This window comes from Coptis chinensis, chromosome 7, assembly GCF_015680905.1.
Source record: "Coptis chinensis isolate HL-2020 chromosome 7, ASM1568090v1, whole genome shotgun sequence".
Lineage (NCBI taxonomy): Eukaryota > Viridiplantae > Streptophyta > Magnoliopsida > Ranunculales > Ranunculaceae > Coptis > Coptis chinensis.
The window spans coordinates 6,629,918-6,654,599 of NC_141462.1; the positions used below are offsets into that span (position 1 = coordinate 6,629,918).

The 24,682-nt window shown below is 41.3% G+C and overlaps 3 protein-coding genes across 3 annotated transcripts; 2 read left to right on the forward strand and 1 right to left on the reverse strand.

Annotated features, from left to right (window-relative positions):
• Positions 1 to 388: 388 nt before the first annotated feature.
• Positions 389 to 1,300, forward strand: LOC147485619 (protein FAR1-RELATED SEQUENCE 5-like). The gene has a single exon (XM_086573563.1). It carries the CDS (start codon positions 389 to 391, stop codon positions 1,298 to 1,300), a length of 912 nt encoding a protein of 303 aa, XP_086429689.1.
• Positions 1,301 to 9,881: 8,581 nt separating this feature from the next.
• LOC147485620 (cytochrome P450 87A3-like) lies at positions 9,882 to 12,502 on the reverse strand. The gene is made up of 8 exons (XM_086571658.1): positions 12,271 to 12,502; positions 11,812 to 12,136; positions 11,562 to 11,711; positions 11,187 to 11,435; positions 10,822 to 10,900; positions 10,543 to 10,649; positions 10,307 to 10,434; positions 9,882 to 10,223 (listed from the first exon to the last, which is right to left on the reverse strand). Exons 1-8 carry the CDS (start codon positions 12,468 to 12,470, stop codon positions 10,133 to 10,135), a joined length of 1,329 nt encoding a protein of 442 aa, XP_086427784.1. The 5' UTR covers positions 12,471 to 12,502; the 3' UTR covers positions 9,882 to 10,132.
• Positions 12,503 to 13,890: 1,388 nt separating this feature from the next.
• On the forward strand, positions 13,891 to 15,477 carry LOC147485621 (uncharacterized). The gene has a single exon (XM_086573564.1). The coding sequence runs from the start codon at positions 13,891 to 13,893 to the stop codon at positions 15,475 to 15,477; it is 1,587 nt and encodes a 528-aa protein (XP_086429690.1).
• Positions 15,478 to 24,682: the final 9,205 nt, after the last annotated feature.

The window sequence follows — 24,682 nt, forward strand, 5'->3', positions numbered from 1 at the left end:
ATACAACTTACCGGACTAATATTTATGAAATGCCTTTTGCTCCTTTTACTGGTGTCAACCACCATTTGCAATCCATTCAATTTGGGTGTGCATTATTGCTTGATGAGACTGAGGAAACATTTGTGTGGTTATTTCAGACATGGCTTGCAGCTATGGGTGGTCGCCCTCCAACTTCGATTCTCACCGACGTGATCGGGACAATGATGATCGAGCGATTGCTAAGGTATTCCCCTCTACACAACATCGTCATTGTTTTTGGCATGTTTCAAATAAATTTTCAGAGAAGTTGGGGCATGTGTACCATAAAAACAACACCTTTGCTACAAAGCTAAATTTCGTTCTTAAATCCTATAAGATAGATGATTTTGAAAGCAAGTGGCATGCACTAATGGTAAAATACGATTTGGTGGAGCATAGTTGGTTGAATGATATGTATGAGTTAAGAAGAAATTGGGTTTGGGTTTATCACTTAGACACCTTCTTTGCTGGAATGAACACAACTGGACGAAGTGAATCAATGAACTCTTATTATGATAACTTTGTTAGTTTGACGACTACTCTCATGCAGTTTGTTCATGGTAACGAAAGAAGTTTGGGATTGATTGCCAAGCATAAAAGAGACTTTGATTACAACACTGAACATAAATGTCGCAATGTGGGTAGAAACGAGTTCCTTTTGAAGCATGCTGGCAAAGTGTACACAATAAATGTTTTTAATAAATTTAAGTCTCAGGTGGAAAATGCACGAAACTACTACAAAATTGTTGAAGAGGTGGTTGATAGGAACGGAAATGGAACTTATTTCTTGAAATCAAGAAAGCCTCAGAATACCAATGTTTGGAAAGTGAGTTTTGATAGAACAACCCTGGAGGCTGAGTGTGAATGTAAGTATTTCAAGTTTATGGGTATACCTTGCGCTCATCTTTTGAAGATTTTTCTGCAGTATGACGTTGAAGAAATTCCAGCTCACTTTATTTTGAAGAGGTGGACACAAAAGGCAAACACTTACAGGGTCGTGTTTGATGGTGGATTAGTGAACGGTCATGGAAACCAAGAGGCTTTAAGAGTTTCCCATTGCATTAAGGTTGCTACTCAATTGGCATATGATGCAGCAACTAATGTTGAGAGTTACACATTTTTCATAGAGAAAATGAGTGAACTGTCAATCGGAGTTGCCAAGTGCAAGGAAACTCTCATTGAAGGAGCTACTAAAGGAGTTACTAAAGAGGTGGCTTCAACTAACGAGAAGCGCAAAGTTGATGTAGCAGAGGTATTTTCTTATCACTTGTTTTTACCATGATTAAATTTAATTTTAAGCTTAACCCCTTAACCTTTGTTTCACAGGTTTTAATTTTGAACCCCAACATTTCTCAAACAAAGGGGAGAAATAAGAGAATAAAGTCCGCGGAGATAGCCCCAAGAAGAAAAGAATGGAAGGTTGTGTAAAACGTGCCAAAAGTTTGTAAAACATGACTCAAGAAATTGTCCGGACAAGATTCAAAACGTAATAACGTGTTATATTTTTTTTGTAAATTTAATATTGGATACTTGTTGTCAACTTTTAACATGTATTTTATTTGCAGGCTACTTTTAGCGAGCAAAATGACTAATTAGCAATGGGATGAGATATTGAATTTTGATAGCTGCGGTGTTGAACTTTGATAGGGGTGTGCTGATTTTTTCGCATGGAGAGGATGCCGAACAATAATAAGTGTTGTTATTGGTTTTTTTTTAGTGCTGAATCATTCAATTATTTTTGGTCATTTGAAACAATGTGGTAGACAAAGTGTGTTCAGACTGTAGACACTGCGTTACTGCAGTGGAGATATTCCTGAGCATTATGAACTGATTTATTAATTTGAAGGGCTCTTGTTTATTGTTCTAAAGTATTCTTTTAATTGTTGTCACAAGAATCATCTGGTTACGACTGTACACAGAACCTAGAGAGTGGACAGAGGTCAATTGCTATTATTTTAGGTTGACACAAGTGTACACAGCACACACTGACAGAGTTTGGGTGTCATTTTTATGTTTAACTGAGTTGTTCTTTGGATAGACTGACAGAGACAGGAGAAAATCCGTTCTCTGGCAGTATGACCTTCACTAGCATAACATGGAGATGCAGTGGCAGCAGAAAATACAAAGGCCGAAACCATGGTCATGTAAATAAATAGAATTTTAACATTACTCATGTACCTTAAGGCATTGAGGGTTAAAAGAGGGATATAGAGAATGAATGCAGATTTTAGTTTCCTTTTCAATCCCCTAGACATCTGTTGTTCCTTCGGAGCATATAAGTATTTCTGTGAGTCTGCATCTGTGTTTTGATTGTTTTTGTCTTTTTTTCGTATAAAAAGTTTAAGCTGGTGGTACAAAAGTTGTTTGAGTAGGATATAAGGTCCTCCTGCTTCAGTTATTATGGGCTACTATATTTACGCAGGTGTGTAACATTTCAGGTCTTAAGACTTAATTTTGTGAAGACACGACAATATCCCCATCTCATGATATGCCTTTTATGACTCCTTTTCTGCTAGTTCGTGTTAACGACCACTTTATTTTCATAGAGAGCTATGACAATGTATTTGAAGGTGACAACAGGTCTAACTGCAACGCATATCAGTACCTCACTACCTCACAATAGTTTGGTTTCTTACTGACGCTGCAAAAGGAACATGACCTCATGTTTGGTTTAATCCTGCGAATGGACCGAACGTCCTGGAACTCATTCAGTTCTTCAGTTTTGTGAATACCCCATGCACCTCTCTATCAAAACTCAAAAGGTTCAAGGGAATTCCTTCCCATAATGGCCATAAGCAATTATGATTTGCTCGTTGCAAGGATGAAAATTCTGATTAATGGTATGGAAAACTCAATCCTTGGGAGGTCTACAAGAACCACCACATTATATCGCCGAATTCTCAACCTTCCCCCGTGACACAGGAGCATTCCATCCAATTCTGGTCAGCTAGACATTATTTTGTACTACCTCTCAACCTCGACTTTTCTCAGATACATCTCACCCGTGATGTTTCATAACAAAGATTCTAGCAATCTGATTATTTGGTCCAAGCGCACCATAGAATCTTAACCCTAATTCACACAAACACAACCTTCATTATCTATCTTCTTACAAATTCTCACCGAAGGATACCGTGGTGTTTCGCAATATTACATCTCCGGTGAGCTTAGATTTGTCCGATAACTACATTTCTCGGGTCCAATACCCCGAAAGCTTTGCAAATTTAACAAACCTTCACTACTTCGGCCTTATGTACAATGAAATGAGTGGTTCGGTTCCTAATGTCATTGCTGACCTTCCAGTTATTGATACATTTCTTGTATGGAACAACTACTTCTCCTCGACCACCGCAACCTGGGAAAAGAACTCGAAACTGAAATATGTAGATGTTTCTACCAATGGTTTCACCGAGTATTCCGCCAGATATTTGTGCAGAGGTATCTTGATCAAGTCGATACTCTTCTCCAATAATTTCACAGTGGCCTATCTCCAAAATTCTCTCACCAACTGTTCTTCTCTTTATTCGTCATGCGACTAGAAGACAATTCATTTTCTCGGTGAAATCTCATTAAAATTCAGCCTTCTTCAAGATATTACATATGTGGACTTGTCTAGAAATAGATTTATAGAAGCGATTCCATGAGATATTACACAAGCTTCAAAGCTTGAGTATGCGTTAATGTCTCCAATAATCAATATTTAGGAGGCGTGATTCCAAATGAAATATGGTCTATGCCTCGACTTCAATTTCTAAGATCCTCCTCGCGGCATATCTCGTAATCTGCCACCATTCACGCCCCGCAAATCTATTGAAGTTATTGAACCGGACATGAATAGTTTATCGAACTGTACCACTTAAAGTTTTGCAAAATGCAAGGCTCTTGAAAGGATGAGCTTAGCAAGCAATAGGTAGAATCTCCAAACTAATCAGACTCGAGAAGAAGAAGAACGAGTTCTTTTTTGGGGGAAAAAGCTACGATGGAGAAAAAAGGGTTTTTTCTTTAGCAAAACAAAATGACATTTTTGCCCTTTTTCAATTCTTTCAATTTATTTGTTTGGTTTTTTAGAAATAGATCCGACGCCGATTCTCGCTTGATCCGATGGTTGGTTAGGTATGTCAAGATAGTATGTTAGAATAGTATGTCGACGAGCCTATATATATATATATATATATATATATATATATATATATATATATATATATATATATATATATATATATATATATATATAATTAGATAAATAAATGAAATGAAATAATAACTTAATAAATAAGACTTACCGGTATAATCCAAACAAAGCCGCACAAATTGCCTTTAGCGGTTTTCGTCTCAACTGCGAGGTCTAACCAACGGTAAAGGTATGACAAGATGGATTGACCCCAGTCATAATCCCACATCCTCTCTACGTCTGAGACAGCGGCCATTCACCCGATACGTAAATAACTATCAGCATATCCAAATAATACCGCACCAACAAAGTAGAAGAGGAAGGCAGGTACATATTCGTGGATTGACTCCTCACCAATATGATAGTCTTTCGGCTTCTCTTTGAGTCTATTCAAATATCTCGAAGTAAACCAACTCATATTTATAGCTCCTCCCTTAAACTGCTCAGCCGATAATCTAAAAAACCTGTCTTCCTCATCATCTTCAACCAAATCAAAACCTTCAAAGAAACTCATCACCGTAGTAAAACCCTCTAAATTTTCATCAAAAGGAACGACATCTCCATAACCAATTGGGATACCCGTGAGCATTGTGAAATCAAGAGGGGTAATCCCAAGCTCACCCCATGGGAAATAGAATGTGTGGGTAGTTTGCCACCACCGCTCAACTATCCCAAACAACAACGCTTGATTATTTTGTCCCAAATTAGAATTCAAAAAGTTTTCAAATGGTGTGGCGGCTATAATGTTCGTAACCATGACAAAATTAGGATCCGTTTTTGATTTCATACAATGCCACCACGACACAACATTTGAAAGTGCACAACACACTTTCTATAGGTGTACTTCCTACATTCAACCAACACGCAATACGATATAATTACAACTAATTTTTTTTAAATAATGCGACAAATTCAAACTAATTACACAACAACAAACTTGATATAAACTAACATAAATAATAATAATTAACATAAAAAAAAATCTAAAACTTACTTGAGACTCCGCCACTCGATTTGCTACGTGTCAAACCGATGTTGACACTAATGGTGGGTGTTCCTCGATTTCACAACGCGGTGGAAAATTGAACCCAAGTTCAATTTCGTCCTCCTCGCCCACATTTTACGTTCTTGATGACGATCCTTTTTGCCCATTTTTTTTGGATATTTTGACATTTCCAAACCATCGGGAATGCTCTTCATGTGGTGAGGTTGGTGGGGATGCATTGGGGTGGAGGAGAAGTCATTAGGAATGGAAGTTTGTGATAAAATGTTGTTAATGGAGGCTAGAAAATCGCAATGGAGGCTGGGAAGAAAGTGAAAATGGAGCCTGTTCGCGTCTGTTCATAACAAGTCATCAGATAGGATATTACATTCCGTCTGGTTATAAAATACCAGACGGGATGTTACATTCCGTCTCAATCAAAAACCTCCAGACGGAATCTAACATCCCATTCGAGATATTTTATTCACCTTTGCATTGCACAACTTCACCTTTTTTTTCACCGTTTTGGTGAAAAGAGGGTAAATAAGTGCTGAGGTGGCGGTGATAAGGGGGGGATTATATTCACTTGCATTGCAAATGCTCTAAGAGCATTCCCAATGCAGGGGATTTCAAGGGGTTTGTGAGTATAGTCACCAGTTTTGGAGAAAAACTGCTCTACAATGCAAAGGTGATTATTTGGTGAATATTTTGCCAAGTTGATTTCAAGGTGAAACTCATCACCGAGATAGTGGCTGACTTGTTAACTTCGGACGGGATGTTGGATTTCGTCTCGTGTGTGTGTTTTTTTTTTTAAAAATGGGTCTTTTTTTCGGACGGGATGTTGGATTCCGTCTCGCATGATTTTTCGACTTTTTTTCAGTTTTTTTTAAAAAATTTCAGATGGGTTTACGTCCAGACGGAATCCAACATCCCGTCCGAGATATTTTTTCACCTTTGCATTGCACAGCTTCACCTTGTTTTTCACCAAAACCGTGAAAAGAGGGAGAATAACTGCCTACGTGGAGGTGATAAGGGGGGGATTATTTTGACTTGCATTGGGAATGCTCTTATGGCGCAAGTTCTAAGTGGTAACCGGTAAGAAGAGACAAAAAGAAAAAGAAAAAGGCGCATGTGCTCATGAGAAACAAAACAAAAGGGATTGCTGATGTCATGTGATGTGTGATGTACTTGATGTACAAATTTGACTCGTTTAATGCAACAGTACTAAAAAAGCAACAATACCAAAAAAGCAAATAGAAAACCCAATAGTATTTGTGCTCCTATTTATCTTGTATTTATCCACCCATATATAAACCCAAACAGAAACCATCTTGTATCTATTAAAAAAAAATAGAAAGAAAAATACGAGATAAACGAACGGTTTAATGAAGCAACTTCAAGAGTTAAATGATCGGTTTAATGAAGCAAACACAGAATTACTTCTTTGCATGGTATGTCTTGATCCTTGTAAGTCGTTTGTTGCTTTCGATAAGAAAAAATTGATCTATTTTGCTCGACTTTATCCCGATGATTTTTCAGAGATAGATCAGATGGAATTAGCGAATCAGTTTGAGAATTATATTATTGATGTGCGTTCCGATACTAAGTTTGGTAAAGTAAACGGAATTAGCGGCCTAACCAAAACAATGGTTGAGACAAAAAAAGACATTGTGTACCCACTTGTGTATTTGTTGATTAAGTTGGCGCTGATTTTACCTGTTGCTACTGCTACCACTATTAAAAAAATGACATATTATGACGCTTGTTTTTTATCTATCTTGACGGCTACCACTTAAAAGCCGTCAAGATAGGTGTTTTACTAATATTTTTATGACGGCTATTGCAACATTATGTCGTGTATGACATAAGCGACAAGAAAATATAATAAATTTATGACGGCTATTGCAACATTATGTCGTATATGACACAAGCGTCAAGAAAATATAATAAATTTATGACAGCTGTTGCAACATTATGTCTTGTATGACACAAGCGTCAAGAAAATATAATAAATTTATGACGGCTGTTACAACATTATGTCGTGTATGACACAAGCGACAAAAAAATATAATAAATTTATGACGGCTGTTGCAACATTATGTCATGTATAAGACAAACGTCTGAAATTAGCAATAGAATAAATGGTGAACATTCTCACAATTTTTTGGGCACCAGCTGGGTTGGACCATTTTCGCTTTCACTTAAACCGTCAACAACTTAACAAAGAAAAATGGCATTCAATTAGGGTATGGTAGCCGTTGGGTAGACTCCAATCTCACTCCAAATCCACACAGTCAGATTCTATTAGCAATGTACGGTTACATTATTATTTCCACGCCTTCTAGAAATCCGAAAAGGATATTTTCGGTAGAATGATTCGGTTGAGAAAATTAAAACTTACGAGACATGAGAAAAACCCAAAACCTTTCTTCTCCAATGACCGGACCCTTCTCTATCCTTCCTCAACGCCGCCCAGCGGTGAAAGTCGCAGCTTCTACCACAAAGAAGGTTGACCCAAAGCGCTGCCTTTGAAGGTTGCCAAGGCAGAGAAATCAAAAGGCCAACTCTAAAGAAGAAAGCCAAGAAGATCCGTTACCTCGGTTACCTTTCATCGTCCAAAGACTTTGAAAAGGCGAGAGACCCCAAGTACCCTCAGATCGGTGCAACCCCGAGGAACAAGCTCGACCACTATCAGATTTTGAAGTATCTGCTCACGACTGAATCTGCAATGAAGAAGATCGAGGACAATAACACACTGGTGTTCATTGTTGATATTCGTACAGTTATTTGAAGTATCCCAATCAGGAATCCAAGACGATTCTCACCTCAATTTCTACTAATCGGTCTTATAGCTTTCCTATGAACAAACTTATATGCAACTTGTCAAGAAAGAAGAAGTGAAGTATAATACAACAACCATATTACTCAAAGTTTGAAACAGAGTCCAGGTTTGCATATGTGAAGGCAAAATTCATTTCATTGTACACATTCTGCTGTTTTTTTTTTTTTTTTGCACAAACTTTCCTTTCCATTAACCAAGAGCAAAAAGTTCGTACAGACATGACTAGACATCATAGAACCCAAGTTTCACTGCCGTAGGAACTTGGCTGTTACATACTATCGACAGATTAGACGATGCTGATGCTGCCATAAGATGGGCATGTTTGATCACTCTCTAGGACAAAAGACAATTTTACGTAAACCTAAACTAGTTTTGAGATGATGTATCTCTTGCAAAATTCCAACGAAGACCAAGAAACATCTGGCCGATACTCCATTCAAATCTTGGGCGATGCTCTTATTATCGAACAGACGACCACTTTGCTAACACTTAGCCGACGGGCTTGTTCCAATCCGTTTTACCGCTTGCAGCTCTGCCTCTTCGCTGATCCTGCCAAGCGACGGGCTTGCTTCCTGCATAGCAAATATCAGAATTCCATCTATTCATTGTATAGCCTACACCAGCTTGCAAAGAGATGGGGTCAAAACTGCCATCACAAGCAAGCATAAAAAGCTCAGAAACATGCCCTTCTGGAATCAAATACTTCAAAACTATAGGAGGAGTGTTTGGAATAATACTCCTACGTGCTTGCTCAAGCATCTGAGTATGAGAAATGGCCTTATAATGAGGATCAAAAACCATAGAATTTCTATCTAACCAAATCATGTATGCGATAGATGCTAGAATAGATAAATTATGAATAATGCTATCTTTTGAGTGACCATTAGAGATAACTTTTCTAACCACATCGAGAGACATAAAAGTTGGAGGCCAAATTTGGAAACACATGGCAAGGGGGGAAGCGAACCAAATCTTATCAAGACTAGGGCAGCTAAAAATAGCATGCTCTAAACTCTCACACACCGACTGACAACGAGGGCAGATGGAAACGTAACATACATGCTTTTCAAATAACAACTTCCTAGTAGGCAAAATACCATTAAGCAGCCTTCCACATGAAGAGCTTAATACGATGAGGAGTTTTAGTGTTCCAAACATGACTCCACATAGTTTTAACAGATACCATAGACTGGTAAGACTACAATTCTGAGATTGACTCGTAAACCAACTCAGAATAGATTTGACAAAGTGAATACCCCATTTTTTCTAACGGCCAAATTTTTTTCTCGTTCTAAATCCAAAGGAAATAACTTAGTTTGTAAAATCTCATCCACAATAGCTTTAGTGAAAATCGATTATCTAACAAACTAGTATTCCAAGAATGAGAAACATTATCAATCACCTCGAAAACATATCTAACAGAGGTCAGAGGGTTGGGTTGAGGTCCAAAAGGCTTCTTAAAATGAAGAGAAGGGATCCAGTTATCATCCCAAATGCTAATATTATTACCATCAGTTATTCTCCAACAATGAAGGTGAGAGATATCATTTCTTACCTTGATAATGTTCTTCCACCACTTAGAAGCAGAACTACTCTTTTTCGCATGCAAGAAATGAACATGACGATAATATTTAGCCTTAATAAGCTTGACCCAGAACAACTCAGGCTCTGTCAAGAGCTTCCAACATAACTTAGCTATAAGAGCTTTATTTTGAAACCAGGAATGCTTGAATCTGACACCACCCAAGCTTTTCTTACGACAACAGGCAGCCCAATTTAACAGATGTAGCTTATGACTACCATGTTCATTATGCCCCCACCAGAAATTAGCATTTATCATGTCTAAAGAATGGCAAAAAGCCTTAGAAAACAAAGTGGTTTGCATAGAATAAATTAGCATTCTGCTGTTGCTTACAAGTAATATATATTGTGAATAGGAGAGCTTCCCTCTTATTGCATTGTGGGTCTTGATAGAATCCTAGAACAATTGTGGTTAAAAAGTCCTCTTACATCTGTAGGCACTTATTCTTACTTCAGTGCCCCTTTAAATCCTTAAGATTAATATGGACAATTTGCATATTGGATAAGTACCGCCAGTGTTATCGGTGATTGACCAACTTCAAATTTTTTCAGTGACTTTGATGTGTAAACCATTTGGAAATAATATCCCGGGAGTCTTAACGACTTCGCCTCCCTTGATTTTTGTCCACCTGAGTAAATTTCATAAGATCAAAATACAGCAGAGTTTTTGTGCACATATTTACTGAAGACACTTGAACTAAAATTTAATTACCTGTATTTTGTGACCAAGAAGTGGAGAACAACTGACATTTGCAACTTTGCAAATTCTGCACCCGCACATAATCTCATTCCTCCACCAAAAGCCATGAAATTCTTAGAAGCTGTATTTGATCCTTGTCCCTGTATTTTGGTACGGAATAATGATTATTAAATACAGAGAAATTAATTCAAACGAATCCTGTCTTAAGGTAGTTGGATAAAGGAAGGCTAGATGTATAAGCCACATACCTTCCATCGCCATGGGTTGAAGGCAAGGGTGTCCTCATACTTTTCAGGGTTAAGGTGAAGGGCTGGAGGGCAAACCATGATTGTCCAGCCAGCTGGAATTGGATATCCTGTGAAATGAGAAAATTGATCCGATTATAGAATACTTGGTTATGATCGATTTTATTTATTTTTTTTTTTCGTTATGATTGAATTTCATATGTGCTGCACTGTTTCCCTAGGAGCTCGATGGTATCTTGAGGCAAGATGTTTAGATTAAATATAAGCTGCTTCGAACCTTACCGTCTATTTGTATATCTCTTGTAGCTCTTCTGAAAACCAAGGGGACTATGTTGCCGAGCCTAAGTGTTTCATCAATAATCTGCAATACAAAAGAATATGAATCTTTTTTAAAACCAGGCCGTGTTGGATTGCATTAATTTGAATATGAAGGTGTGAAAATTGCTACACTAACGTGAGAAGTGAATGTCATAGACTTGTATTCATTCCACGTCAGTGGAGAACCCACATTTTCCCTCTTCTTGAGAATCTCTTCATGCTCACCTAAAATAAACCAAAAACCAAAAACGAAATTAGAGCAAGACACTATCAATCAAAATACTACAAAAGAGTGCGTAGAGTGAGAGGATGATTTGAGCGGCACGAACCATTAAATCCTTCAACACTGAAGGGTGTTCTGAAAGAAACTTAATTGCTAAAGTTATAGCCAAGGAAACTGTCTCAAAGCTGGCAAAAAGAACTGTAAAGACAAAGTAAGCAGCACTTTCTACATTGAAAAGGGGAGCGTCTTTCTTCATCTCTTCAATGACAACATCAAGAAAATCGCCATGCTTCTTATCGGAGTAAAATCTTTCCTTCACCATCTCCTTGAGTATTCTTATAGCCCTCTTTTGATCCTGTACGTACATGGTTTAGACTTTAGAGTCTATGTTATATGGTATCTTAATTAATTAATTTACTTAAATTGAATGGATCATAACTCATTAGTTTCACAGTTAATAACTTTGTATACTTGGCATTACCTTGAGACATTTATTGTAAACAGTCCCAGGGATGTCCAATGGAAATGAGATGAGGCCTTCAAGAAAGCTGGTGAATTTGTCCTTCAAATTCTCCGAATACTTGGATGGATCATAACTCATTAGTTTCATCGAACCCAAACCAAATGACATCTGTATGTAATTTGGAATATTTGTTAAAGTCAAAAAAGAACATATAGAACACAACCTCGCATTTTTATCAGATTGAGAACAGATTATGAGCTGCGTTTACCGTTGTAGCGACTTCTTTCACTTCTATCGATTCCTGTTCAGCCCAAATGGATAGGTTTTCACGCGCCATATTTTCCATGTAAGAGAGAAGCTTCTCTTTTTGCTCCTCGGGACCAAAATGATCCATAATCATGTTCCTAAGGTACTTATGAATAGCACCAGTATTGCTCGTCAAGCTTTGCTGTCCAATTAGTTTCATAAATGAATCCAGGTACCACAATTCAACTGAGTTTCCTTCTTGTTGAAAGATGAAATGGCTAAATTCAGGATCAGTCGAGACTACCACTGGCCAACCTACCAAATTAGTCTTAAAAAGTGGCCCGTATCTGAAAATCATGAAACGGAAGGTGTTACATACATGATACATCTATCAATAAGAAAATATAGAAGCTTGCATGCATTATGTAGTCTCGTCTGTTATATAATGTGCATTACTAGCTACATATATTAAATCTATTACCTTGTCATCCTTTCTTTGATAAAAGGATGAATATCGAAAGTGGTCTGAGATTTGAAAAACTGAATGGTTTCTCCAAGTAATGGCAGTCCCATTGAACCAGGAGGGAGTTTTCCATTGCAGATGGGATTCTTCCACTTATAGGCATAATTGGTCATCCATACAATAACTAATGCTAAAACAACCAATGCAAGTGACCACATCTCTTCGTATGTTTAAAGATATCTGAAGTAAAGAAGAGATAGTTAGTTGTGATACATTTCAGGAAGAAGGGGAGTTCCTTATATAGACAACCAGTGGCGGAGCCAGGGGGCCAGGGTACACCCTGGCTTATAGTACCCTCAACTTCACCCAAAAAAAAAAAAAAGGCTATTAGTTAGAGCATTTGCAATGCCCCGTTTCAAGGGGTTTGTGACTCTAGTCACCAGTTTTGGGGAAAAACTGCTCTGCAATGCAGAGGTGAATACCTGGCGACTATTTTGCCCAGTTGATTTCAAGGTGAAACTCATCACCGAGATAGTGTCTGACTTGTTAACTTCGGACGGGATGTTGGATTCCGTCTGGATTACAAAACTCACCAGACGGAATCCAACATCCCGTCTCGCTATATATTTTTTTTCCAGACGGAATCAAACATCCCGTCCGGAGTCCTAACGGCTAGTTCACCAACGGTTAGAAAGTCAGAACGGTAAAAACGGTCAAAATAAAAAACTTTGGTATATATACAACATTTGCTTCATTTCAACTCACACTTCCAACAATCATATATCATATTTCTTATTCTTTAAAATCAGTTCTTCAAAAAAATAATATATCAAATGGCATCAACTCAAGCATCTTAAGCAAGTGGTAGTACTCAAGCAAAAGCAAAAACTCACTTTAGCATGTCTGAAGATCAAGCTTTATGTCTTGCTTGGATAAAAATTAGTGAAGACTCCATTGTTGGTGTTTTCCAAAATGCAAAAGGATTTTGGAATCGTGTAACAAACGAGTTCAATCAAGCACGTGGGTCGGAAAGGTCTTCCGATTCAATTAGCGGTAGATGGAAATATATTTAAAAAATGATGAACAAGTTTGTTGCAATTGTGAATGCGGCGGAGGCTTGACATGCAAGTGGTACAACAATACAAAGCCGGGTAATTACAACTGTATAGGACCCATTGATGACATGTGGAGTCAGAGGTAAAAAAGGGTCGTACGCAGTATAGTGAAGAGAGAGCCTGTTGCAGCGAATCAAGTCCGCGGAATCATAACTGCCGAGAACTGCCGAGAACTGCCATATAGGGAGTGGGATAGGTGGAGAGCTAAAGGGCGAGGGATGTAGTGGAGATGAACGAACTTGATGAGAGAAGGAGTTATTAGAGAAAAGGAAGAGGATAAAAAGAAGAGAAGGGAAGATAAAAAGAGGTCGAGAAAAAAGAGTGAGATTGTAATTTTTTGAGTATACATTTTGGCGCCGTCTGTGGGGAAGAGCGAGATAAAATGGCCACCATAACAAAAAAGGGAGTAGGAAGACCTAGAAAAGAAGTTATTCGAGAGGTAGTAGAGGAATAAGTGAGTGAAGAAAGAGAGGTGGGTGGAGAGGAAGACATATCTGATGTGGCGGCAGATGCCACCAGACTTATGCAAGAAGAAATAGTCAGGTTAAGAAACGAGAACGATGAGTTGAGAAAGGAAAGAGACACCGCACAAGATGACATGGAACATGGGGATCGTCGGGGCAGTGAGATGGAAGGGGAGAATGAGGTATACCAGTCTCGGGGAGTAGATACAGTAGAGGGCATCACGCTGGAAGTGGTACAGGCCATGATCGAGAAAGATAGAGAAGCTAACCGTGCGGTTGAAAAAGTGAACCAAAGTGCCGCTCAAAAGGAGGTTGCTAACCTCAACAAGAATCCACTGGCGGATTCGATCTGGAATTCAGAGGTACCTAAAAGATTCAGTCAACCAAGATTCGAAAGGTATGATGGGAAAGGCGACCCAACTGATCATTTGCATCATTTTAGACAACAGATGCCATTGTGGCAGGAAAATAAGTATGACGGACTGCGCTGCATGATGTTCCCTGCAAGCCTTAAGGGGGGTGCCTCGGATTGGTATTACCGCTTATCTTCGCGGAGCATCAGTAGGTTTGAAGAACTAGAGCGTGCCTTCGTGGACCATTTCATCCACCAGAAACGGAGGGTAGTGGATATCGCGGCATTGTTTAACATCAAACAGAGGTTAGCGGAGTCATTAAGGGAGTTTCTGTGCAGATTCAAAGAAGAGACCCTGAGGGTGGAGAATCTGGAGGAGCATACCGCGGTCATTGCATTTCAGCACGGCTTGAAGCAGGGGACTAGGGTTCACGAATCAGTGTCCAAAATCGAAATCACCACTTTGCACGCTCTGTACCCAAAGGTAGAAAAATATATTCGGTACGAAGATATAATGCAAAGAAATGCGAGGGAACAAAAGAGATCGGGGAAGGCAGTGCAGGCGGTGGATAAAGATGATAGAAGAGATAGGGGAAAGAGAGAAGAGAGAGAAGGGGGATCCAACAGAGGGGAAAAGCGTGGACCCGACAGATCTGGAGATCGGAACAGGAGAGATATTCGTGAAAGAAAGCCGTACCGTGAGATAGAACAAACACCTCTTAATAGGCCATTAGAGGAAATCTTGCCACTTATCAAGGGGTTGCAACATTATGAAGGACCGCGGAATACACCTGGAGAGATTGAGGGGAAACCTTTCTGTGCCTATCATCAGATTAGAAACCACGCCACTAACGAATGTTATGCTTTGAAGTGGCTGGTGGAAAGAATGATTGAGAAGGGGATGCTGATTGAGTATGTCGCGGAGGTTCGTCATGCGGAGAGAGGACAGGCTCCCGCTAGGATCTTGGGAACAATAAATGTCATTTACAGTGGAGAGACACTCGGGAGGAATGCTCACCGTGACAAGATGAGAAGGACAGCGAGCTTACAACAGGTAAATGAGGTGGCAAGCATGACGCGGTTAGTTTCAGGAACCGCGATTGCCGAAAGGAACATAACGTTCACTCCGAAAGACTTGGAATCAGTGATTTCGCCGCATGACGATGCGTTGGTGATTACCATAGCAATGGGTAATTATCTAGTGAAGCGAGTGTTGATAGACTGTGGAAGTTCAGTAGACATGTTGTTTATAGGGGCCATGGAAGAGATGAATATAGATAGGATCATCGGTTGAGGGGTTTCTCGGAACTAATTTGTATGGCTTCAATGGAAGCATGACAAAGCCTATGGGGGAGATAACGTTGCCAGTAATAGCAGGTCCGACGACGGTATTCACCAGGTTTATGGTGGTAGATACTGGGTCCCAATATAATGCCATTCTAGGGAGAAGATGGATTCATGAAATGAAGGCTATTCCGTCGACCTATTATCAGGTGATCCGCTTCCCCGGGGGGTGTAAATAAAGGGGGATCAGGTCGCGGCTCAGAATATACACCAAGTGACGGTGAAAAGTATGGTTCGTGGAATAGGGGGTGAAAAGCTGACGAATGATAAGGGAGAAGCGTAGCAATTACAGGAGGCGGAACTCACTAAAGGATGCGAGTCTCATCAGAGGCCAAAAACTCTGGATGAAATTGAGATCGTGAACCTGGGGGTGGGAGAGGAAGAGAAGTTTACTTCGGTTGGGTCGGACTTGCCAAAGGAGTGGAAACTCAAACTGGCACAGTTATTAGCAGAGAATGCTGACATATTTGCATGGGTGATTGAAGATATCACAAGAATAGATCCAGAGTTCGCTTGCCATCACTTACATATGAAGGAGGGTGCGAAGCCTGTAAGACAGAAGATGAGAAGCGTAAGACCCAAATACGCGGAGGGGATTCGCGAAGAAGTTATACGGCTTAGGGATGCGGGTATAATCGTGGGGCGTAGGATGTAACGGAGTGGTCATCCAACGTGGTCGCGGTTCCAAAAAAGAACGGCAAGGTTCGAATGTGTGTTGACTTTACAGACGTAAATAAAGAGTGCCCTAAAGACTGTTATCATATGCCGCGAGTAGATGAGTTAGTAGATAGAACCGCTGGTTTCAAGGTATTCTCTTTCATGGATGCTTCCATGGGATATAACCAGGTCGCGATGTTTGGCCCAGATCAAGAAAAGACTACATTCGTGGTGGAAGGAGGTACTTATTGTTATACAAGAATGCCTTTTGGTTTGAAGAATGCGGGGGCTACATTTCAGCGGTTGGGGGAAAAAATGTTCGAAGACAAGATTAGAAAAGGCATGGAAATATATATTGATGATATGGTGGAGAAAAGCATGTCGGAAGAGGAACATTTGAAGGGTCTCCACAAAACCTTTCACATACTGCGGAAGCATAGTCTGAAGCTGAACCCAAAGAAATGCACATTCGGGGTATCTTCGGGGAAGTTCTTGGGCTATATAGTCATATATCGTGGAATAGAGGCCAATCCCGAGCAGATCAGATCCCTAGTGGAGATGCCGTCCCCTCAGAATGTAAAAGAAGTGCAACGGTTGGCAGGTAAAGTCGCAGCATTGAACAGATTTATATCTAAATCATCGGACAAATGCAGACCGTTGTATCGCTTGTTGAGAAAAACGCCAGATTTTCGATGGACCACTGAGTGTGAGGAAGCCTTTCAGGAGTTGAAGGTTTATTTAGGGAAAGCCCCTTTGCTATCGCGGCCAGAGGAAGGAGAGATATTATATCTCTATTTGGGGGTTTCAGAGTACGCGATAAGTTCAGTCCTTGTGCGTATTGTAGAGAAGATAGAGAAGCCGGTTTATTTTCAGAGTAAAACCATGCTAGCCGCTGAGACGCGATACAGTAGAATTGAGAAGTATGCCTTAGCGTTGATTTTCTCTGCATTAAAATTGAAACCCTATTTCGATGCACACTCAGTGGTAGTGATAACAAATCTGCCTCTCAAGCAAGCGTTGAAGGCAGAAAAGTCAGGGAGAATGCTGAAATGGGCGGTGATGCTTAGTTGTTACGAAATCAAATATCAGGTTAGAACAGCGGAAAAAGCGCAAGCCATGGCGGAGTTCCTAGCAGAATTTCCAGCCGAGGATCCCACTTGGGGAGAGGAAATGGTCATGGATCAGGAGGAAGAATCTAGACGTGATCCCTTGGACCCTTGGGATACGCGTAATGGATGGAGAGTATTTGCGGACGGATCAGCTACAGACACCGAAAATGGGATTGGCGTGGTTTTGGTGACTCCTGACAACACAAGGTTGGAGTTATCAATGAAACTGGGATTCGCGGCTTCTAATAATGAGTCTGAATATGAAGCAGTGATAGCAGGTTTGAATTTGGCACAGGATCTGGGAGTAAGCGAGCTATCGGTGTTCTCTGACTCTAACTTGGTTATTTGTCAGATGAATGGGGGGTTTGAGGCGCGTTGTCCAAGGATGGCACGATATTTAGAGGTTCTACGACAAAAAGCCAGCAAGTTAAAAAGGATTCAGTTTGCTCATTTGGGCCGCAGAGAGAACAGACATGCTGACGCGTTAGCATTTGTGGCCGCGGTGCTTCCAGGAACAGAGGGTCGTTCTATTGAAGTAAGAGTTTTGAGCAGGCCTAGTACATCAGAAACTGAGAGTGTGTGTCTCACCATTGAAAAGGAGATAGGATGGATGACGCCCATTGTAACTTTTCTTATGGGAGCAGAGATAGAAAATACCAAGGAGAGACGAAAGATGGAGCAGGTCAGTCAAAGATATGTTTTGTTAGATGGGGATTTGTACAAAAAGAGTTTCAGCGGACCACTACTGAGATGCATAGGGCCACAGCAGTCAGCAGGTGCAAGAAGTGTTGGCCGAGGAACATGAAGGTGATTGTGGAAGTCACTCAGCGGGTCGAACCACGACCCATAGATTGATATCGCAGGGATATTTTTGGCCTCATATGAAGAAGGATGCAACAGAGTATGCAACAACTTGTGAGAAATGCCAAAGGTTTGCACAACTAATCCATTCCCCTGTAGAGCCACTGCATAATGTGTTTAGTCCGTGGCCGTTCGCCATGTGGGCACTGGATATAGTGGGGCCTTTGCCCATGGCCAGCGGCAAGAGAAGATTTATGTTGGCCGCCACTGATTATTTCACCAAGTGGGTGGAGGGAGTGGCACTACAGCAAGTCAAAGAAGAGAATGTGAAGAAGTTCCTCTGGGAGAACATAATATGCAGATTCGGTTTGCCCCATACAATCATTGCAGATAATGGAACACAATTTACTGGGGGAAAGGTACGTCAATTTCTTCAAGCCTACAAAGTGAAACAAGGGTTCTCGGCGCCATATAATCCGGAGGGGAATGGCCAAGCCGAGGCATCAAACAAAATCATCATGGACAATTTAAAGAGAAAATTGGAAGACCGAAAAGGAGCGTGGGCTGATGAATTGAATCATGTTTTATGGGCTTATCGTACTACACCGCGGACTTCGACGAGTGAATCACCATTCGCAATGGCATATGGAGTAGAGCCTGTCATACCGGTGGAAATGATAGAGAAAATGACAAGAACCAGAGCCGTGGAAATGGGTCTTAATGAAAAGATATTAGCCACTGAGTTGGATATAATTGAGGAAAAAAGAGATACAGCCCGCATACGACTGGAGGAGTATCATAGAAGGCTACAGAGACAGTATGATAAACGAGTAAAGCCGCGGGAATTCATGGTTGGGGACTGGGTGCTGCGAAGGGTTACTCCGGCCACTAAAAAAGAGAATGACGGCAAACTAGGACCCAACTGGGAAGGACCGTATGTCGTGACAGCAAAGGGAACTTCGGGTACTTACAAAATAGAGACCCCGGGAGGGGTAACGATTGAGAAACAATGGAATATAAGAATGCTGAAAAAATTCCATGAGAGAAGCAGTGTGTAGCTTTCAGTGGAACAAGCATATTTTGTGTAATGTATATATGTTATGTGCGGAATTCTAAGTCAATGAAACAAAGATTGCATTCCTGGCGTAATAGCATGCATAGTGGTTAATCAAAAACAGCGTGGGGGATGAGCCCTTCGCGGACTACACGTCCGATCAAACTAGGGGCAAAATGAGCTGCCCTTATCAGGGCTTCACAGCGCTCAAAGACAATGGGGAAGAGCCCTTCGCGGACTACATGTCCGAATCAAACTGGGGGCAAAATGAGCTGCCCCTATCAGGCTTCACAGCCGTTCAAAGACAGCGGGGGGGACGAGCCCTTCGTGGACTACACGTCCGAATCAAACTGGGGGCAAAATGAGCTGCCCCTATAAGGCTTCACAGCCGTTCAAAGAGAGCGGGGGGGACGAGCCCTTCGCGGACTACACGTCCGAATCAAATTGGGGGCAAAATGAGCTGCCCCTATCTAGATTCACAGCCGTTCAAAGACAGCGGGGGGGACGAGCTCTTCGTGGACTACATGTCCGAATCAAACTGGGGGCAAAATGAGCTGCCCCTATAAGGCTTCACAGCCGTTCAAAGAGAGCGGGGACGAGCCCTTCGCGGACTACACGTCCGAATCAAACTGGGGGCAAAATGAGCTGCCCCTATCTAGCTTCACAGCCGTTCAAAGACAACGGGGGGGACGAGCCTTTCGCGAACTACACGTCCGAATCCAACTGGGGGCAAAATGAGCTGCCCCTATTAGGCCTCACAGCCGTTCAAAGACAGCGGAGGGGATGAGCCCTTCGCGGACGAAATGTCTGAATAAAACTTGGGGCAAGATAAGATGCCCCACTGGACTCCACGATTTATTAAAACAACGGGGAGAGGAGCCTTTGTAGACTGAATATCCAAATTTAATTATGCAACAAACTTAGATAAAAGGAACGCCAACGATAGAGAAATGAAAAGTACATTCAAGGGAAATAGATTTGCTAAAGACTGATGTTAAAAGCCTGCTGGGTCTACCCAGAAATACAGGCGAAGTATATCATACAAAATGGGCAATTAGTCATAGTAGAATGATTACAAAGACCACAAATACACAAATTTTGATTAAACAAAGGCATGAAGCCAAATATGTTACTGCTTCCCTTCAGTTGCATTTTTCGGGGCGGACGCCAAATCCCCTTCACCAGAGGAAGGAGGATCATTATCCAAGTCAATGGGAGAGGTAACCACCCCGGCGGTGGGTAGAGTTACCCCTTGAGTAGCAGCATCATCAAGAGAAGGGTCCTGACGGGGAGCTGGCAGGGGAACATGAGCTGGCATATCCGCGGCGGGAGTGGTAACGGGAAGAAGACGGCCAGACGCAGTGAGAGCTTCTAGCTGCTGTTTGAGTTCACGGCTAATCTTCTTCTCGGCTAAACTACGAAATCGATCAGCAGCCTCCACCACAGCCTTGTCTACAGCGGCTTGGAGCGCAATCTTACTCGCCGCTTTTTGGCCCTCAAGTTTGGAGGCAACACCGGACACATAATCGCGATGTTTTTCTTCACCGATTCACTTTTTGGTTCTTCAAGGCTATTATACGAAGATCGTCACGATCTTTCTCCAAAGCGGCGTACTTAGCTTTCCAGCCATCAGGGCCTTCAACCTCCTGCTTCAAGGTCTCCAGCGATTCCAGTGTGTTGGTCAGGCCACAAACCACGTAGCCAATGTCCAAACTCAACTGAAAAGAAGGATGGGTTACTAAACGAAACAAATGAAAAGGTATTTTGCAAGGAAAAATTTATACCTTTTCCCAGCCTTGGTAGATGGAAGCTCTGTGCGAAGCGAACGAGCCAGAATCTCCATATGCTTGATCTTTCGGAAGATGCGAGCTGAAGAAAAGAGAGGCCGCAACAGCGGTGTTTTCTAAGGCCGAGTCACGAGTTGTCACATCCCGTTCCCGGTGAATTGAGGGCGCCATATGTCAATGGCCCCAGATGGCAAAGACCCAGATGGGTAGGGCTCTTTACCAGGACGTCGTGGAGGACCAGAGGGTCGCAGTGATACAGAGGCGGGTTCAGTGATGACAGGAGCGGCGGTTCTAGCCTTTTTGGCTGGAGGACTCTTGGCTGCAGCTTCGGGGGCCTCCTCACCGTCCGAGTCACTTTCCCAAAGTTTGAGCTTGTTTGTGGCCATGGCAGCGTCTGATACCGCGGACGAGGGTTGAATAAAGTCGTCTTCCCAATCAGCCGCGGCAGAGTAGGAAGAGGGGGCGGTATTAGGTGTAGCGGTACGAGATTGGGCGGCAGCTCGTTGGGCAACGGCTTTGGAGTGAGATATCTTGTTGGTATACTTGAAGGACTTGAAGGCTTTTCTTTTAGGGCGAGGGGAGGATTTGGGAAGTCTTTCTTTGGGTGGTGCTGGTCGGTAGAGCGGACCTTGATAGTTACCTATGGTTTTCAATGAAGGATCAAGGAGAAGAGGGTTGCCCTTGTATGTATCTATACCAAGAACTTCACACTGGGCACTTCCTAAATCACGGAGCTTTTGGAAAATTGCTGAGGAGACGCCGGTGTAAATTTTAGATCGCGAATCAGGTCTCCAACCTGTGTCACAAAAGAAAGAGGAGTTAAAAGCTAGTTAGGAAAAGACACTGCGAACCGAAAGATGTTACGTACCACTAGAAAGGAAACCGAGATGCCGTAGAGAAACGTCAGAGGGAAGATCCGCGGATAGAAAACTACCGGACACATATAACGGATAATAATGCCATACTTTGTCAGAAGTAGTAATGTGGAGGACAAAGGACTTTTTCTGTGGTCGGGTACAATGGCTTCTTCTATCTCTCGATAAAAAGAAATATGACCAATGGTGGTTCGAATGTCTATACAAAGGATTTCTTTTTTATCCTACGCTACCAAACTTGGTACTTTTCTTTATATAGTAATGAGCTATTATGTCGCAGAGTTGGATTTTGGGGGAATTGGTTTTGTTGTAGAAATTCGCGGCGTATAAGATGCGCCAAAAGTTACCAATGCCTTGGCAGGGGGGGATGTTGAAATGGTTACATACTGCAACATCTAGAGGAGTTAAGGGAAACCGCAAACCGGCGGCTATCTGACCTATGGTAGCGACGAGACAACCGGACCGCGGTGTGACTAGGTGGGGAAAATGGGTGACGCTAGGCACGTGCTCAAGGATCACGTCGGTGGGGATGCCGTAAGCAGTTTTAATGGCCTCTAAGTTGGGTCTACAACGATATGAAGGCGGGGGAGGAAGAGGGGCTTTCCTTCCTGAAGTGGAAGGTTCCGCGGCAGGGCTAGAAATGTCAGAAGCCGTGGATTAAGATCGTTCTGCGGTATGACCGCTAGATCTGGAGGTGGAGGACGCGGATCCCCTGGAGTGAGTGCTTGAGGCACTCCGCATTCGATTCGGCATAATAGAATCCGATAAGTTGGAAAGCTCCAACGGCGGGAAATGGAGGAACAGCTACACAAAAAAGCGTAATCAGGAACAAAGGACAGAAGCAAGGAGGATGAAGACAAACCTGAGATACAAGCAGCAAAGAGCAACGAAAATGAAGAACGATGAAGAAAACTGGAACCTTGAACGGCCAAAAATCCACTGGAAACGAAAGAACGAAGAGGGAAGGAGGAGCAGAGTGAGAAAAGTGAGAGAAGTGAGAGAGTTTAGATGCAAAAGAGGGGTTTTGAAGGAAGAGAGAGGTTTGAGCGGGATACTAAGCGACAGGGGTAAAAGCGTAATATCAGCAGAAAAAAGGACCAGAGCAAAAAAGACACGTGGGTCCTCGAAAAGCGAAAGGGCAGGTTCAATGCGCGTGCGCCGAAAAGACAGCTTTCATACACGTGCTCTCTGGCCACGTGGATGAGGGCGCACATGCAAAGGGGGTGCATGCCAGAGATGGAATATTTGGAGGAGGAGGTTTGGGATGATTCTCGGAACCGTATACAGTCCGCGGGGTAAATGATACCGCGGAATGTCAACGGAACCGAGAGGGGCATCTGTATAGGACCTATTGATGACATGTGGAGTCAGAGGTAAAAAAGGGTCGTACGCAGTATAGTGAAGAGAGAGCCTGTTGCAGCGAATCAAGTCCGCGGAATCATAACTGCCGAGAACTGTCGAGAACTACCGAGAACTGCCATATAGGGAGTGGGACAGGTGGAGAGCTAAAGGGCGAGGGATGTAGTGGAGATGAACGAACCTGATGAGAGAAGGAGTTAGAGAAAAGGAAGAGGATAAAAAGAAGAGAAGGGAAGAGAAAAAGAGGTCGAGAAAAAAGAGTGAGATTGTAATTTTTTGAGTATACAACAATGTTGTCAATTTGGAATTTATTGATTATCTTAGTCTTAGTCTAATTATTTCCGTCTTAGTCTAATTATCTTAGTATATTTATTATTTCCATTTTAGTCTTCGTCTAATTATTATCTTAGTCTAATTACCACCATTTTATTTTTTAGTTGTCCGAGGATGACGTACCAACTAAAAAAAAAAACGGCTTTTTCACTTGATTATTGTTACATTATACTCAAGGATAATCCAAAGTGGAGTAACGTTTTTGAGGCAAGGTCAAGCCGCCCCACAAAGGAAAAAGGTCGCAAAAATGATGGTGAAGATTCAACTTCTAATTCACCAAGTGTTGGTGGAGTTGAATTGGAGAGTTCTTAAGAAATAGAGCGTCCTCAAAAATGGAGCGTCCTCTTGGATCGAAGAAAGCCAAGTCCAAGAGGAACCAAGAAAAATCAGTTGGTATGTTGGAGGGTTATTTTACACGTTTAGAGGATACATTTTCACAGGATGCAAATGAAACACAAAAATGCTTAGAACTTAGGGAATTGAAATGGAACTTGCATATGGTCAAAGAACTGTGATGGCAAGAGAAGAAAAAAATCGGATTCAATTGGAAAAAAATTGGCTTCAAAAGATGCAATATGAAGCTAAGATTTTAGCGACCGATACAAGTGTCCTCCATCCCGATACCGCTTTTTTAATCGAGCAACAACAAGCTGAAATACGTGCTAAATGGGCAAGGGCTAGAGGTGGTTCTAGCTCTAACTAAGCTTATGTAATATCTAGTATTTTATTTTAATTAAAGCACTATGTATTTTAATTAATGCACTATGTATTTACTGTCTTTTTAATTAATGCACTATGTATTTTAATTTCATTGTATTTTTAATTAATGAACTATGTATTTTTATCTCACTGTTTTTTTTAATTAATGCACTATGTATGTTCTTTCTAATATAATTATTTTCATAGAAATACAATTACCAATAAAATTAAAATACATTGTAATATAGTTCATTAAAACACAACTCATTAAATACATTAGAACTTATTGGAATTACATAGGAAATACATTAGGAAAGAAAATATATTAGGAAATACATAGGAAATACATAGAAAATACGTTGGAACTTAATAGTTCACGTTAGGAAATACATAGGAAATACTACTGAACTTCATAGTTCACGTTAGGAAATACATAGGAAATACACTTTCATTTCCATTTTAATTTTCGCCTCCTTCTCCC